Source organism: Equus caballus, chromosome 11 (genome assembly GCF_041296265.1).
Source record: "Equus caballus isolate H_3958 breed thoroughbred chromosome 11, TB-T2T, whole genome shotgun sequence".
In the NCBI taxonomy this organism is placed as follows: domain Eukaryota; kingdom Metazoa; phylum Chordata; class Mammalia; order Perissodactyla; family Equidae; genus Equus; species Equus caballus.
Window position 1 is genome coordinate 8,411,880 of NC_091694.1, and position 16,017 is coordinate 8,427,896.

Genomic DNA, 16,017 nt, shown 5'->3' on the forward strand with positions numbered 1-16,017 from the left:
ACACACACACGTTCCTGACCAACGGACAGAGGCCTGGTCTCCTTTTCAGCACTAGAGTCTGCATCTCTGTTCACTGCTATGGTTCGTTTATCCAGAAGAGCCACCCCGGGAGGAAGTCAGCAGGGAAAGAACACACTCAGGAGGTGACAGGAGTCTCCCCAGACAGTCAAAGAGCACACGAGGACTGGCCACGAGAGCTGGACCGTGTGACTCCCAGCTCACCTGCAATCGGTCAAGGAAGAGGCGCTGCATCAGGTCCTCCCAGAACAGGAGGGGCTTCTCCAGGAGCCGCCGGCACACCACGGTCCAGCCGTGGGCGGTGGACTCCATGTTAAGAAGCTCCCACATGGCGTCCCGGATGCCTGCGAGAGCCTTCATGCTCTTCACGTACTTAAGCAGGTTGGTGATCCCGTTTTTAATGTCTTCATTACACCTGCAACAAAATCGATCTCCCTGGGCCCCATGAGATGCGTGGTTTTTTCACACCTTTATTAAGAAAAGCAGCAGCACTCCATTTGAAAACCTCTTACCTGGGTCCCAAGATACAAATATATTTATCTGAGAGCATTTATAAACATATATAAACACAGCATTTCCAGCTGGATTGGCAGGTGGGGCCTGTAGCCCTTTCCCCAGGCCCACCCTTGCTTCCCTGAGACATCTAGAAGGAAGTCCAGAGCCCCAGAGAACGGCTTCAAAAACCAATGCCATAAGAAAAGTTGAGGAGTGGCAGAAGTCTTACATAGAGAGAATTTAGAATCCTTTACATAATATTTTGACAGACAAATTCCTCCCTGGTTCTCCCAGAGCAGGGGCTAACCCGCCACGAAGGCAGTGACAGGTGTCTGAGTGAGTGGCCTGCACGACCCCGTGGGAAGCAGGCTGAGCCTCATCTGGAACACCATGCTCCCCCTCATCCCTCACTGGCCCTTGCACGGCCATACTGGTGCGTGGACGGGTCCCCAGCCTCGGGAAGGCCTGGCCACCTACACATGGATCCACTTCTGCAGCGTGTCCCGCAGGTACTCCTGGCTGATGGGGTGCGCGAGGGTGCGGAGCGCCGGCTGGAACTCCACCACGGACGCTGGCAGGTGTTTGAACCAGCCGCAGAGCTTCATCTCCTCTTGCAGAACACTGATGCCCTTTCCTAAAGAGAAGGCCAGTTGAGGAATCATCAGGCTGTCCTTCGAACAGCATAGTAAAGAAGGGTCCCAGAAGGAATTCCCAAAGATCACTTAGCCTGCCTCTGGGCACGCCAGACTGGACCTCTGAAATAGGGGGAAAAAGAAAGTACAGAATATTTTTCCCAGGGCCTCCCTCAGCAGAGAGTGTGGCAGCTTCCCTCCAGCTCTGGTCATCTTATTGGCTGAGAAGAAAGCAAAGGACAGGGAGGAAAGGAATGGGGGGAAAAAAGAGAGAGACAGAGAATGGAGTCTGTGCAGTCCTTGACATTTTACACGTAGCACGTCAGTTGTCAGAAAACAAAAGGTGATGGTTTCCCGGCCTCCCCATTCTCCTACCGCCCCTGGGGATCCCAGGAGAGAACCAATGACCAGGCATCCTGACCATGAGCTGTGGTGGCTCCTCGGAGGCGACCTCTCGAGAAGGGCACGGGCCCCGCCGTGCGACTCTGGGAGGCCCATTCCTTGTATTCTGTGCACGAGCACCCTCTGGACTTTGAAGCCCAGGGGTCCTTCTGAGGGCCCTTGAACTTGTTTTCCATGACAAAGTTACCAACACTCACCTCTCATGAGAGGCAAAGAGCATTAAATGTAAGCACTGAGAGGGAAACCAGGCACAAGGAAGTGGCCGCCTCGCTGAAAGATAAAGTAAGGCAGAGACGAGACTAGTTAACGCACGTCTCTCTGAAAATGACCACGTGGCCCGAGCACATTCCTCTCCTTCCCTCTGCCTGTGGCTGTGTCCCTCCGCCTGACCTTTGCGTCCTGGAGCATCCTGAGGCACAGTCCCCTGTCCTCCTCCCTTCTTAGTGAAAATGTCATCCATGCCCACAGCTGCAAACGGCCGCGTGCAGAGGCCTGTGTCTCCGCCACACCCCTCCTGCGTGCCAGACCCACTGGCGCCTGCCGGCTCCACATTTCCACTCCAAGGTCTCAGTCGTCTCCACGGGAATGTTCACAAGTGAACTCATCATCAGCCCTTTCAAACTAGCTCCTTTTCTCGGAAACTTCAACACTTCCCTGCCACTCTCTCCACAGCCAGCCCAGCGCCAAATCTCCTCCTCCTAAACACATGTCCAAGTTGTCCACTCAGCTCCATCTCTACTGCCCCCTGGTCTGTCACCTGGGTCACGGCGACAGCCTCCTAAGTGAGCTGTCAGCGTCCACTCCAGCCCCATGGGGAGCCACTGCCACACAAAAGCCAATTGCACTTAACTCCACCTGGGATAAATGCTACTAAGTAAAAGTATGGGATGTGTGGGAAGGGATAACAGAAGGACCACCAGGGCTAGAATGTTCTAGAAGGCTATCCATTGTTCTCTGGATAAAGTTAAAACTCTCCAGCCTGGTCCACATGGCTGCATCATTTGGTCACATCTGACAGACCGGCCACGTCTCTTCTCATGCTGCTCTTCCCCTCACCCAATACCCCTCACAGCCTCATCTGCTTTCTTTCAGTTCCTCAAATACACTAATATCTTCCTTGCCTCAGGACATTTGCACATCCTCCTCCCTTTCCTGGAGCTCTCTCATCCTTGCCTTCTTTGCCCGACTAACTCCTACTCAACCTTCAGGTTTCAGTTCAAATGTCCCTTCTCCAGGGAAGTCTTTTCTGATCTTGGTGAGGTCCCTCCATTCAACGCTCCCAAGTCAACTTGTATTTTGCCTTTGTAGCAATGACCAACATTGATATTAAGCAGATATTTGTGTACCTGTGAGTTCAATATCTGCCTCTACCACTAGCCTATGACCCTCGAAGTTGGGGTCCATACTTGTCCAGTTCACAGCTGTATCCCCAGAGCCTGGCACAGAAGCTGGCAGATGGTAGATGCTCAGTAAATATTACCTGAATGAACCAGAAAATAAAAAGGGTGGCTAAGAGCTCACCGGTAGGATGCTGGCCTGTGATGGTCTCCAGAGTCGAGAAGAGCAGGCCACATGGCAGGGATGGATCTGGCAGCAGGCCTTCCGGCAAAGTGTAGAAAAGGGCATGAGCTTGGTTCAAAGTAGTGGCCAGTAACTCCACTAGTGAGCAAATCTGAGCCTTGATACCAGCACCTAAGAGAAGAAACCAGCCTCTTTTAAACAATTTACTGAAGTCAAAAACAGAGAACGCTTTGGATGCTTGTCTCCCTCAGCTCATCTTTCTCTATTCACATGTTTAAGGACCAAATTTTGGGAAAAAGCCACACCCACCATGGAGTGGCTGGCTGAGAAGTTTCTGAATAGCTGCCTTTCTGGCCAACAGGAAGTCGGCGAGGGCCTGGCGAGGAGAACTCTCTTCTAAGAGCATCACAGAGCACAGGGCCTCAGCGACAGCTTGGTCAGACACGGCTTGGCACTTGAGCAGCATCTTGCTTTCATGCAGAATGGTTGACCTAGAGAGATGATGACAGAGGTCAGCAGGGAATTTTCCACATCCTGGGAGAAGAAACTTGGTATACCAGGGAAGAAGACATTCCATAACATTGTGGTGAAGTGTGGCCATCACCAGGGAAGGTCTTTGTGCTGGATCCACTTACCGGAAGTGGCTGGCAGCTGCCACCTGCCGGATGAGTATGGGGAATCGGGAGAGGACGGGGCTGCATTGGGAACCAGAGGAATCCAGCTGGAGCAGATTGTGAAGGTGGCAGCAGAGCAGGTAGAGCTGTGTGGCGTGGAGATACTGCGAGGCCTCCATCGAGCTCCAGATCTTCTCAGGAATTTCTAAGAGGAGCTTGATCTGGGCAGCCATGCTGTAGAACTTCTCCTGGGATGGCTGCTGCGGCTGCAGGGAAAGGCACAGAACTAAGTCAGAACAAACAAAGGCAAGGTCAGCATTTGGCAGGCTTGGGAGAAACCTGGCGTTATTCTAGGGCACAAAGCTTTCCTTAAGCCTGATTCACTGCCACTCAGCCAGGCATCAAAGTTCAGTGTAGTCAAATTGCTTGAGTCAGGAGTGCTGTACAACCCCATTGGTTTTTCCTATCAGTTGCGTGCGCCCTTGCTCAGCCCCATGGAGAGGCAAACTTCATCTGGTCACCTCACAGTCTGGTTACCCGTGACCCTCGTAAGGTCCCAAGGGCACAGAGCCCTAGGGACCACCACTCAGGCTAGCTTTCTCCTTCCCTTTTCTCATGACCAGCCGTCCTACATCTTCTCCTGCTTCTTTGAGCGCATCACGGACTTCTTTGCTGGCTGTTTCTCTTCAGCAACCGTCCACCAAATCTTTATCCGGTTCAGCCCTCACGCCTCTACTCATCTCAGTCTGTCCTCTTACTTCAGGATGCTCTTCGCTCAGACATTACCTCTCAGCAGAACACTACCATCACATCATTATTTTTAGTCCTCACCATTCCCTGAATCTCATTCGAGCCTTTTCTGCTGCTACCTGGCAAGTTTCACTGCCATTCCATAATCAGTATACGTAACATTAAATTCATCTCCCTATCAAAAATTTCAGATCTCTTATCTCTCTCTGTATCTCGGCATATACCACCACCCTGCTCCCAAATTCCCAGGAAATTCATGTCCTTCCGATGGTTCTGTGACTTTCTCACTACCTAGCTACCATCTGCTATCACTTCCATGAACCTAACGCAGGTCATCATCTCACACTTAGATTAATCCCAAAACATCTCATCTGTGCTGTGTTCATTCTCTACCCACCCATCTATCCTTTTCCTTTGCTGTCACATTAACCTTCTTCAAAGGCCATTTAGGTCACATCTTTGCTCAGTTCTTAAAGGCTCCTCACTGCTTGTATCTAAGCCTAGTGGTCGAGGACTTCCTGTTCTTCCCCCACTTTCTTCCAGGGCCCTCGAATCCCTTGGTTCTTGTGTGTGTCGGGGCAGGTTTGGGGGGGTGGGGGTGCGGGTGTGATTGCATCCTCCAGGAAACATCTGGCAATATCTGGAGACATTTTTATTATCACAACAGGGGCGGAGGGCACTACTGGCTTCTACTGGGCAGAGGCCAGGGATTCTTGTAAACATCCTACAATGCGCAGGACAACAAAGAACAAACCAGCCCCAAATGTCAACAGCACCAAGGCTGAGGATCTCTGCTTTAATCAAACTGATACCTGGTTTTAAGTGTCTTTACATATCCCAGACCCACAGTCCAACCTCCCCTGTCCGAAAGGCCCTTCTTTACTGAGAAGAGCCAGAGCGGAAAGTGACTTCCTTCAGAATTCTTATGGGAAGTATACACAATTATTTTGGGAATCAACCGTCCGTTACCCTAAAACGGTTTTTCCTGCTATCTAAATTATTTACATTTTTCTTATCAACTTTCCATGGATTTAATTCCTCGCCTAGATGGTAAGATCCTTCAGAACCAGAATTGGGGGACTTCTGTTTCTTTGTGCCTTGGACACAGAAGGCACTCAAAGTTTTGTGAGTTTGACTGAAAATAAATCAGATATAACAACTATAAAAATAAACATATTTCTAATGTCAGGCACAGTACAAGTTAGCTTTTTAATAAACCTTGAAGCATGACTCAGTTATAGCAAAGGCTGGCCACCTACCGTGGGACGCATGCTAAATGCACAGCTTACAGATGGACCAGGTCTGTCATTTTAAAAGTTAGCGAAGTATTTCCAACCTTCTACAGTTCCTCTGTGAGAGCCCAGCCTACTGACCTGGATTCTTCTAAAACCCAGGTTGTTTTAAAAAGTTCCAAACTGGAGCTAAATTGTACTTTTGCAATTCCTTCTTCCATGTCGCTGTAAGGTTCTTCTCTCAGGTTTATAAGAACAAATTCCTTGTTCAGCTTTCTCACCCTCCAGGACCTTACACTCTGTCATCCCCAAGTCAACACTCCTTAGGAACACAAAATGCTGCTCCAGTCTAAGGACGTGTTTAGGGCCGCATCCTTCCACATCAGGTCTAACATTAGTTTGGAGGGAAGGGCATTTAGGATATAACCTGATTAGAATAACCTTAGTTCCCTAGAATGAAATGTTCCGCTATTAAAAGACGATCGCTTGATGGCCGGTACTATCCTCTAGCAAAGGGTAGAAAAGCTCTTTGGGATTGCAAGAGTTATTCTTGCAAGTGGGGTGAGGGTGGGGCGAAGGCTGAGATGAGAAATAAACGAGCTGGGGGGAAGGTGTCAACATAAGGGAGAAGAAATCCGTTCTAAGACCATGTCAGGGAATGAGCTGAACTGTGGAGCGAGAGAGATCCCGGCGTTTTCACCGAAAGCAGGAAGGGAGAGCCCAGCGCACCTGCCAATGAGGTGAGGGCATCAGGGCCTGGGAGTCAGGAAGGCTCTGAAGATACGTACGCTGAAGGGCTTTTTGAGATGGGGTCAGCAGCCTGTGGGACGGACCCGCCGGAGTGGGAGGGCGGAGGGCGGGGATCCCGGGTCCGGGACCGCCCCGCGGGTGGGAGAGCGGGGGTCGGGGATCCGGGTTCCCGGACTGACCCGCCGGAGTGGGAGGGCGAGGGGCAGGGATCCCGGGTCCCGGACTGACCTGCGGGTCCCGCGGCGGCCGGGGCGCGGCCGAGCCGGCCTGGCGGAGACGCGCGCAGTACTGGTCGGTGGCCTTCACGGCGTCCACCAGCCCCTCGGCGCAGCGGCGCATCTGGCCGATGGTGTCGGCCGCCTCGATCAGGTCGCGGTACCGCTCGCCCACCATCTGCCGCAGCTCCTCCTTCTTGTGCTCGATCTCGGCCCGAACCTGGCGCTCCAGTCCGCGGATCTCCTCCGCTCCATGTGTCTCGAAAAGCGCCGCGGGGTCGCGCAGATCCAGCCGCTTCAGCGCGGGGGAGGCGGCCGCGGCCGCCATGGTGGCCCGGTCGGCCGTCAGACAGGTCACTTCCGCCCGGGGCCCCGGGCCGCGGCCATCGTGGTTGGGGGCGGAAGCGCTTCCGCCCCGCTGGGCGCCATGCTTGTGCCGGGCGGGCGATGGGCGGTGCCGGCCCTGCGCGGCGGCTTTTTAAGGGGACGCTGGGTGACTTAGATCGCAAGGCTGGCCGCTCGTGTGCAGGCCCGGCCTCACGGGGAGCTGAAGGCCCTGCCAGCGCAGGCGGAGCCTCTCCTCGCGGAGTTAATTATCGTGATCAAGCACCTGCCTTGTGATTGTAACGCCGCACCAGGACGCTCGTGTCCCTTACTGGGCCCCTGCCACGACGCGATTGCCCTCTCGGCCGGCCCCCTTACCTGGACAGCCGCAGCCGCCCGGCGTCCTGGGTCGGCTCGGGGCCGGGTGGACGCAGAGCTGCCCGTGCGTGCTGAGTTTGAGTCCGTTTTTTCACTGGAAAGAGTAACTGCACGGTTGCTCTGAACCGGGACGGAGCGCGGGCGCGGGCTGCCCCTTAAGGGACTGTGCGCTCGCTGCACTTCTGTTTTTCTTTTGTGGTTGATTCTTTGGGGTTTTCGTTTTTGTTTCAAACCAGTGTTTAACCTCTAACGGTGTTTCCTAGGTATAGCCTTACATTGGCACCAGCCCGGAGAGGAGGGTCGTGGGCAGAGAGAGAAAAAGAAGGCAATACCTGGGAAGACATAATGCCGGGGGCGGGGGCGGGGGCGGTGGGGGCGTGGCTAACGCTCACTCAGTAGTAAAACTTGGAGAGTGTGGCCTGTTTCTTCTATGTATTTCCAAGACCCTTCATTTTAAAAGACATTTATTATGGAAGATATACCCATCCTATTTTGGAGAGAATGGTATAATGTGCCCACCCACCAGGTGTTACACTTACTAACTCATGGTTAGTTTTATCTCATCTATGTCCCTACCCACATCCTGTCCCACCCACCACCTCCCAGACATGGAATAATTTCAATCTGTAAGTAAACCATTCGTTTATAATATTCTAGCTTACTTCACAATAGCCTTACAATGTGGGGAATGTTCTCATTTTGCAAATGGGTCACCTGGGACCCTGAGAGGCAAACGGATTTACTCAGTAATAGTATAACTTTCCAAGTCCACAACATTATGTATCTGATATACACATCAGCCCTGCAAGGTAGGTAGGAAAATTATTCCATTCATGACAAAAATCCAGAGAAGCTTATTTATACCTGCCCAAGTCACACAGCTAATATGTGACAGTGTCAGCACTCGGACCTAGAATTTTGAATTCCTGGCTCTTGCCTTTTCTACTTTACCATACAACTGCTCCCATACTCAAAACACTCCCTGGTGGCAGGTCTGCAATTTGCTGTCACTGCAGTCCCGTTCTGTAGTGGACGCTTGTTGGTATTTGGCTGCCCAGCATCTGCAGAATCTCTTTTCTGTATTTGGGGAATTCACCTCCATACGGCAAGATCTTTTCCCCTTACAGCTATCCTGGGGCCGGCCAATAAGACACAACCACCCAGGACTTTCAGTGGAGAGCTGGTAATGTCCAGAAGCAGGGACAGTGGAGAGTTCATCTTGCTGGTGGTGGTGGTATCACCCACAACATCCACTGTGCAGGGGAAGCGCCCAGCCAGTGCTGGCAGTGGTGCTGGTGGCAGCTATGGGCGACCACAGTGATGTCCTCACCAGAATCACCCTGCGACATGCTCGCCTGGGTTCTGAGTGTTTAGCTTCCCTTTGTTCCTGTCTGTCCCCTGAGCCTGCTTCCTCAGCTTTCCCAGAGATTCTAGGGGCTGTCCAATATCTTACTGATGAATTTCGTTTCTTTGAAAATCAAAATCCATTTCGCTTGCTTGCCCTGGAGACCCTCACTGACACACACACCTCTGAGTTTCCAGTTCTTTGAGAGTGGGGCTGACGTCTTTCTAACAGCAAGAGGGAGGGATGTCAACGTGTCAGTCAGGCTCTGGGGACCTGGGGGTTGTGTGAAGTGCCTTGAACTTGAGGACACACCTGTCGTTTCAGGTAGAGAAAAAGCAAGCTTGTCAGCTGAGATCTCCACTGCGGAGTGTGTTCTGAAAGCAGTGCTTTCCCATCCCTTCCTCTCTGCTTCCCCGGCCAAGTTCATCTGGCTGCCCTGAAGATGCCACTGTTGTTCTTCTGCCTGCAGAACCGAGCGCCTAACAGCAGCTGTTACCAAACCTTCTCGTTGCCCGGGCACTGGAAACGCTCTGGGTGCTGGAGGAAATGTATCTTTGACTCTTTCCTCTCCTGTCTCCTTTCCCATTCCCCCACAGTGAGGGAGCAGCCCCCTCTTCTTCGCCTTTCTCTACTTTCTCACCCGATCAAAACCAGGATATGGGCCAAGAGCCGGGCTTCTGCAGCTGGACAAGGCACTGTGCTGGGGACAGGGGGACAGAGATGAGAACTAGAATCTTCTTTCCTAAGGAGTATACGAGTAAAGGGCACCTCCTAGTTTTATTGCCACTGTTTAGTTTTGGTTTAGGGATGAATGTGTGTTTGTGTATTGCATGGTGACTCCTGGTGTCAAGTTTTCTTCCCTTCACCTTGAAACTTTAGCAGTAGAATTTTAAACATCCAATGCTGAAGTTCAAGAGATTATGTTTAGATCATCCTGGGCCATTCAAATCAAACCCAGGCATTCTGCCAATTTTAATAGCTGTAATTCTGAGCACCATCTAGGCACTTTGCATTATTATCTTTAATTCTAACAATAATCCTGGAGCGTAGGTGGTCTCACACTCACTTGATGGGTAAAACAAGCTTCAGCTGGACCAAGTGAGCTGCCTGAAATTACACAGATAGTCAGCGGCCAAGCTTGTCTTCAGATCCTGGTCAGTCTGACTTTAAAGTCCTTGATCTTTCTACTTTGTCACATTATCAGCTTCAAAGAAAATTTCAGAACATCAAGAGACAGATGAGCCAAACAATTCTGAGCAACATTCAGAAAGTACCCGCACTGCTTCCTACCCTTTGCCTGAAGGTGGGTCTCTGCAATTGTACAGGGGGTTTGGGGGACCCAAGCTGGAGCAGCTCTCCAGTGATTTGTGGGCAGGTGGCACATGGGGTGGCCATTCCTAGTAGCCAAGTGTCCACATGCTGGAGGGCTATCTTTCAAAACTGGGACATGTTCTGGTGTTTTTTACTTTCTCTGGGCCCGTTGGCATGCTTACCTCATTCAGAACATTGAGGGGGCAAGTTTCTCCTTACTTTTTAATAGAAATATAGAAAGCAAGCCAGCATAATGCCTAAAATAGAAGGGTTTTTAACAGATTTTTGCAGACACCACATGTTCTTCTTTTATGCAATATGTCGTCTACCACATGGGAAAGGGTCCTACAGACCTTGACTCTCAGATTCAACGATTCAATAAGTATTTGCAAATGAGTAAATGGTGTCATGCATATATGTCACATAATCACAAAGTATCTGTTCAAAGGATGCATTGGAAAAGGCAAGAGGGTCTTTTACCATCAATTGCCTAATAGTTGAAGTACGCAAAGCAGTAAGACAGTTTGTACCCATATCGCACTTCACTGCCTTGTTTCAATAAGTCCCCTTTCATGCAGGGTGGCTGTGTTTTTGGCATGGCAACGTTCAAGCTGAAGAGTGAATCTGCTGAACCTTCTATCCATACCCTGATGATGCTGGAGGGAGGGCTCTTCTCTCATAGAGTTAGGATGGATGGGGGGCTGGGCACACCCAGAGAAGAGAGAATAAGGGGAAGAAACAAAATTACCTAGGAAAATTAAGATAAGAAAGTTAACTCCAGTTAAGCTAGAAGGGACAGAAAGGGAGAAGGCAAGAAAGAAGGAAAAGGAAAAGGAGAAGAATCTGACAGCAAATTAACAGAAAGCAAAGAAAAGAAAGGGAAATTTGATCTGGTAAAGGACAGACCATGTCAATAAAAGGAGTGTCAGGGCCTGGACAGAGGCTGAATTCCACACTGCTGTGCAGTGGGGTTCAGACACTTGCTGTTTGCTCTTGGCTGAGATGCCAAAGGGGTAAAGAGAGCCTAATGCAGTCATCTTGACATTTTATCTTTAGGGCAGGTTTATCAGCCTGTGTCTACTGGAGGTGACGTTTGTAGTAGAAAGGGTGGGTATTGACTTAGCTGTTTGCAGATACCTGAGACTCTGCCTTCAACAAACAGCCAGGCAGGCATCACAGCTGATGAAGAGAGCCTGGACGGCTGGGCTACACGCATTCTCAACACCTTGACTACAAAAGGTGATAGCCAAGTTCACACCCCAAACTTTCTGTCCTTGACTAGCGTGTAACTGAGTACTTACTGTGTTAACCAGCTCTGTGCAGGATGCTATGGAGAATACAAAACATACTGATTGGAAGTCAGTGATTCTTTGACAAAGAAGCCCCCTCTTCTTTTCAAGTCTCCTACGTTGTCTCTTTCCCTTCCCCATCATTCCACCCAGGTTGATGGGCTTTCTCATATGTGGGGAGAAAATAGAAGTAATCAGACAGGAATGTCCTCAGATTACATCTGCTTTAGCTACCAACCTGCTTGCATGGACTCCCACCTTCCGCCGTCTCTCTTGTTACAAAGAACATAGTATTCCTTTGGCCTCTCCACTTGACCTTTGGATCTCACCGTTCCCACCAGTCAAAGACCTCACTTCCTTTTCTCTCCTACTTAGTTTCCTCTCTCTCATTTGATCATTCCCATTATCTTAAAACTATTCACTCGTGTCTCCCATCTTTGTCTACATGTCTCCTTCCAGCCGCTGCCCATTTCTCCTCTCCTCATCACAAGGAAATGTCTTGGTCTTTGGTAATTGCTCTCTCCACAAGGCACCTCCCATCCTCTTCCTCAACGCCACCCATTAGGGCTCCTGCATCACCACTCCATCCACTCAAAGGCCTCACTTTCCATCTTGTCGACTTCAGTAGTAAACTTCTCAGTTTCTGGACCTTTCAGTAGCATTTGGATTGGCTGACCTGCCCCTCGTTGACAGTTTCCTCCTCGCTTCTGTGGCATGCTCCAGGGACTTCTCTCCTACCTCACTAGGCACTTCTTCTCTATCATTTTTGCTGGCTCTTCTTCCTTGCTTGACCTCTCAATGTTGGATGGTCCCAGCCTCAAGCTTTGGCACTCGTCTCCTCTGGATCTGCTTTCCCTGTCTAGGTGACCCTATCCTGCCCCATGGCCTTAAGAATTAGAGGGTCATTACAGTGGTTCAGGTGGAAATTGTGATGGCAGTGGAAGCAGAGAGAACAGATGTTTGCAAATGACTCCGATGTTTGTTACTCCCGCCATGAGCTCCTGCATTGTACCTCTAGCTGCCTCCTTAGAATCTCTACTTGGATGTCTAAGAGACATCTCAAACTTTACACATCCAAAATAATAATTCTCTTCCCGAGACCCATCCTGTACCCTCCTGCAAGTCATCCCTGTCACGAGAAATAGAACCACCCAGTTATTCATGGCTAAAACCCAGGAATAATCCTCGATGCCTCTCTCTCTCACTATCCTCACCCACTCCATTTACAAGTCCTATAGACTCTTCCTCTGAAACAGGGATTGTCGAACTTTTGCTATAAAGAGCCAGACAGTCAATGGGCTTTGCAGGCCCTGGGGTCTCTATCACAGCTATTCCACAAGGCCTTTGTAGCACGAAATCAGCAATAGGCGGTAGTAAATGAATGCACGTGGCTGGATTCCAGTAACACTTCAATCACAAAAACAGGCAGAGGGCCCGTTTTGGTCCATGGGCCATGGTTTACTGACCCCTGATCCAAAATATATCCCTGTCCTTTTCCATCTCCACTGTCACCACCCCAGTCCATGTCATCAGCTTCTCATCTGAACCACTCGAGTTACCTCCTCATTCCCCGTTTCTACTCTTGTCCCCTTAGTCTCTCTTCTCACCATCAAAGCAAGCTGGATCCTCAAAAGTGTAAATCAGGTCTTGTGCATCCCCTGCTTCAAACCTCCAGTGGCTTCCCCTCCCTTGGGGGCAGGTACGGACTCCTATAGAAGACTCTCAAGTCCCTGCATGACCTGGCCCATCCATCCCACTCTTCTTTCTCCTCCCTCTACTCCAGCCTCACTGGTCTGCTTCCTGTGTTATAAACGAGGCTTGGCTCACTCCTTTGTAAGGCCTTCACTCTTGGCTATTTCTTTTTTTTTTTTTTTAAAGATTTTGTTTTTCCTTTTTCTCCACAAAGTCCCTCCAGTACATAGTTGTGTATTTTTAGTTGTGGGTCCTTCTAGTTGTGGCATGGGGGACGCCGCCCCAGCATGGCTTGACGAATGGTGCCATGTCTGTGCCCAGGATTCGAACCAGTGAAACCCCGGGCCGCAGAAGCAGAAGCGGAGCACACGAACTTAACCACTAGGCCACGGGGCCGGCCCCTGGCTATTTCTTTTACCAGATCTTCACATGGCAGTTGCCTCCTCTGAGAAGACTGCTTGGGCCACCCTAGTCTAAAGTAGGAAAAGCAAATATTTATCAGGGGCTCACTCTACGTCAAGCACTGTTATAAACTCTGAATAGGAACTGCTTTATTCGATTTGCACAAAAAACTCTCTGAACTAGATCCTCTTGTTTGCTCCACTTCATTGAGGAGGAAACTGGGGCCGAGGGAGATTATACAATTTGCCCCAACTCATCAAGGAAGTAGCAGAGCTGAGATATAAACCAGGCTGTCTGGCTTTGCAGCCTGGGACCTCAGCCACCACTTTTTGCTGTCTGTGTATTTCCATCATAGCTTCTGTCACTAGGATGCAATTACACGCTCGCTTATTTGTGTACTTGTATGAGTGTCTCGCCTACAACAAGGAGCAGAGATCCGGTCTGTCTTTTATTTCACCAAATTCCCAGCTTCTAGAACAGTGTCTGGCACACAGTGGACATAATCTTTGTTGACTGTATGAATAATAATTTAATGTTGTAATAAAGTAATTTATGAGTATGCTAACAAATATGTAAATATTCAAAGTGCACCTTACCTTAGAATTCCTATGCAAGAAAGAAAATCATCAGATTTATTCTAATTTCAGAAATGTTGAATTAATTCATATTCTGATCAGTCCTCCCCTCTCCCCCAAATTATGTGAGTTCTTTGGACTTCCGAATGTTACTTACAGAATTAGAAAAGACTCCTGTCCATTTTAACCTTCTTATTCCCTCATCTTGATGCTTCTGAGTATATTCACACACTTTGATATTCCAGGACAGCAAAACTGAGGCCGAGCATAAGTTCAAGGGGAGGTGGTTGCTGCCAAACTCATTGAATGTCTTTGACTTGAGGACAGAGATCTATAAGAGAAACTATTTTATTACCGTAATGCTACCCTCGTCTTACCTAGAGCAGGGCAATGGCCTCCCAGGCACCTGTAGCTGCCATCTGAGACTGTTCAGCTGTAGTGAATGGTAAAGGTTTGGTGGGATATTTTTCTCTTGGATACAGCATAACTGGGGAACTAGCTTTGGAGGAAACAGTTTTCAAGTCCGCCTTTCTTAGGGATGAGCCATCGACAGGATCACGCCCCATCCTGGGGTTCACACACTCAAATTGTCAGTATCAGTTAAAGATGGCTTAGAAGATGCAGAGTTCAGATCTGGGACATCAGATCTCTGAGGCAGCTGCAGAGTTTTAGGAGAAGCTGTGCTTGCAGAAAGCTCTGCTAAGCTCTGCTTCTACTGGATTGTGAAGTTTGTTGTTTGGTTTTTGTTGTGTTTTGTTTAAGTTCTATCAGGTAAATCAGAAGCATCGACCCTGCTTGGCCCAAGGCTGGAGGATGAAAGTCTCTGAATCCTTAGCCACAAGAAAATGTGCACTTTGGGTCTTTTGGAAATACAGTTTTGGGGGAAATGCAACCAATTTGACTCAAATGAATTGAATAACCAGGTCAGTTTTTTGATATGCTTCTCGTATAGGTGGGGTTAGTGCAAGAGTATATTACTTGATCTTTGAATTTGAAAAGTTGTGCAGATGAGTTCTTGCAAGGGGAGACCATAAGCTGCATTCCGCACCATCAATGCCCAAAGCATGGTTCAATCTTTGGGTGTTGACCACCTAGAATACTGTGTGAGTGGGTGGAACTCTAACCCTCCATCCTTTTGCGGCTCCCAATCCAACCAATGGCTATTTTCTGAAAATCTAGTTGATCCTTAGGATTTAGAGAGCACTTCTAACATTGGAAGTCCCCAAGGGCCCCTCATTTATGCCTGTACCTTGGCAGTAGTCTTAATGAACTCACTCCAGCTATTCCAACATGGGCAGCTTTAAGTGCACTGGGCTTCTGAGCTGGGGGGGATATCTCATGCATGGGAATGCTAGTAATTCTCCACGTGCCTCCTCCCACCAAACAGTCCACTCTGTGCCCCTCCCTGGAGGCTGATGTCTGTGGACTGTCTCAATTGGCTCTCTTGCCCTCTGGCTCTGGTTGAGTTCAGCCATGGGAAGAGATCATAAACAGATCCGCTGTGATTCTGGCTGTGGCTTAGTTACTTTATGACCACTGCTCCTGATGAGTCTTACCTTCCTTGTGGTTTCAGCTCTCACTGGGTTCTCACAACATCATCCCCACCCTGTCCCCTTCAGCTCTAGGGTCAGGAAGGGCTTCCACCTTTAGCTAGTCTCCTCATCCATCTCTTGCTGATTCCCTTACGCCTCCCCACACCTCTGTGCGCAGCTCCTTCATTACGTTCATTTCAGTTAAATCCCTCTGAGTGTGCCATCTGTTTCCAGCTGGACTTGAGAGCAATACAGATGGTTATAGACCCAGGATTAGCAGCATGATCCTCTCCCTCTGGTTAGCACCAGGCCCCACGCCAACCACGGTCTCACAATGGAGGAGGAACAAAGAGCTAACTCAGCAATTTGTAACATGCCGTGAACTGCTAAGTTGCTAGAATGCTTTGGCGATATGAGGCTCTTCAGGGAGGTGAGAAGTTATACCCCCTGGTCCACTCTGGTGGAGACCCCAGTTTAGTTAAGCTTAGCAGAGTGGAAAGAAAGTCCTTTGTCCAGAAAGGAACACTCTGTGTAGACAGA

General features: G+C 49.6%; 1 protein-coding gene and 1 long non-coding RNA gene across 5 annotated transcripts in view; one reads left to right on the plus strand and one right to left on the minus strand.

The window, feature by feature from the left end:
- The window catches only part of COG1 (component of oligomeric golgi complex 1), a 14,219-nt gene extending 6,491 nt beyond the window's left edge, over positions 1-7,728 (minus strand). For 2 of the 3 annotated variants that reach the window (XM_005597229.4, XM_005597228.4), the window contains exons 1-6: positions 6,643-7,708; positions 3,704-3,948; positions 3,378-3,559; positions 3,069-3,239; positions 991-1,147; positions 223-433 (exon numbers count right to left, since the gene is read on the minus strand). In XM_005597229.4, coding sequence (XP_005597286.1) covers positions 223-433; positions 991-1,147; positions 3,069-3,239; positions 3,378-3,559; positions 3,704-3,948; positions 6,643-6,957 — 1,281 coding nt within the window. In that variant the 5' untranslated portion in view covers positions 6,958-7,708. Of the gene's footprint in view, positions 1-222; positions 434-990; positions 1,148-3,068; positions 3,240-3,377; positions 3,560-3,703; positions 3,949-6,642 lie in introns of all 3 variants that reach the window. The other variant, XM_001916362.5, reaches the window with a different exon arrangement.
- The window catches only part of LOC138916109 (uncharacterized), a 33,667-nt gene continuing 23,868 nt past the window's right edge, over positions 6,219-16,017 (plus strand). The window contains exons 1-2 of one of the 2 annotated variants that reach the window (XR_011422841.1): positions 6,246-6,404; positions 9,001-9,462. This is a non-coding gene — a long non-coding RNA (uncharacterized lncRNA). Of the gene's footprint in view, positions 6,405-9,000; positions 9,463-16,017 lie in introns of those variants that run through there. The other variant, XR_011422840.1, reaches the window with a different exon arrangement.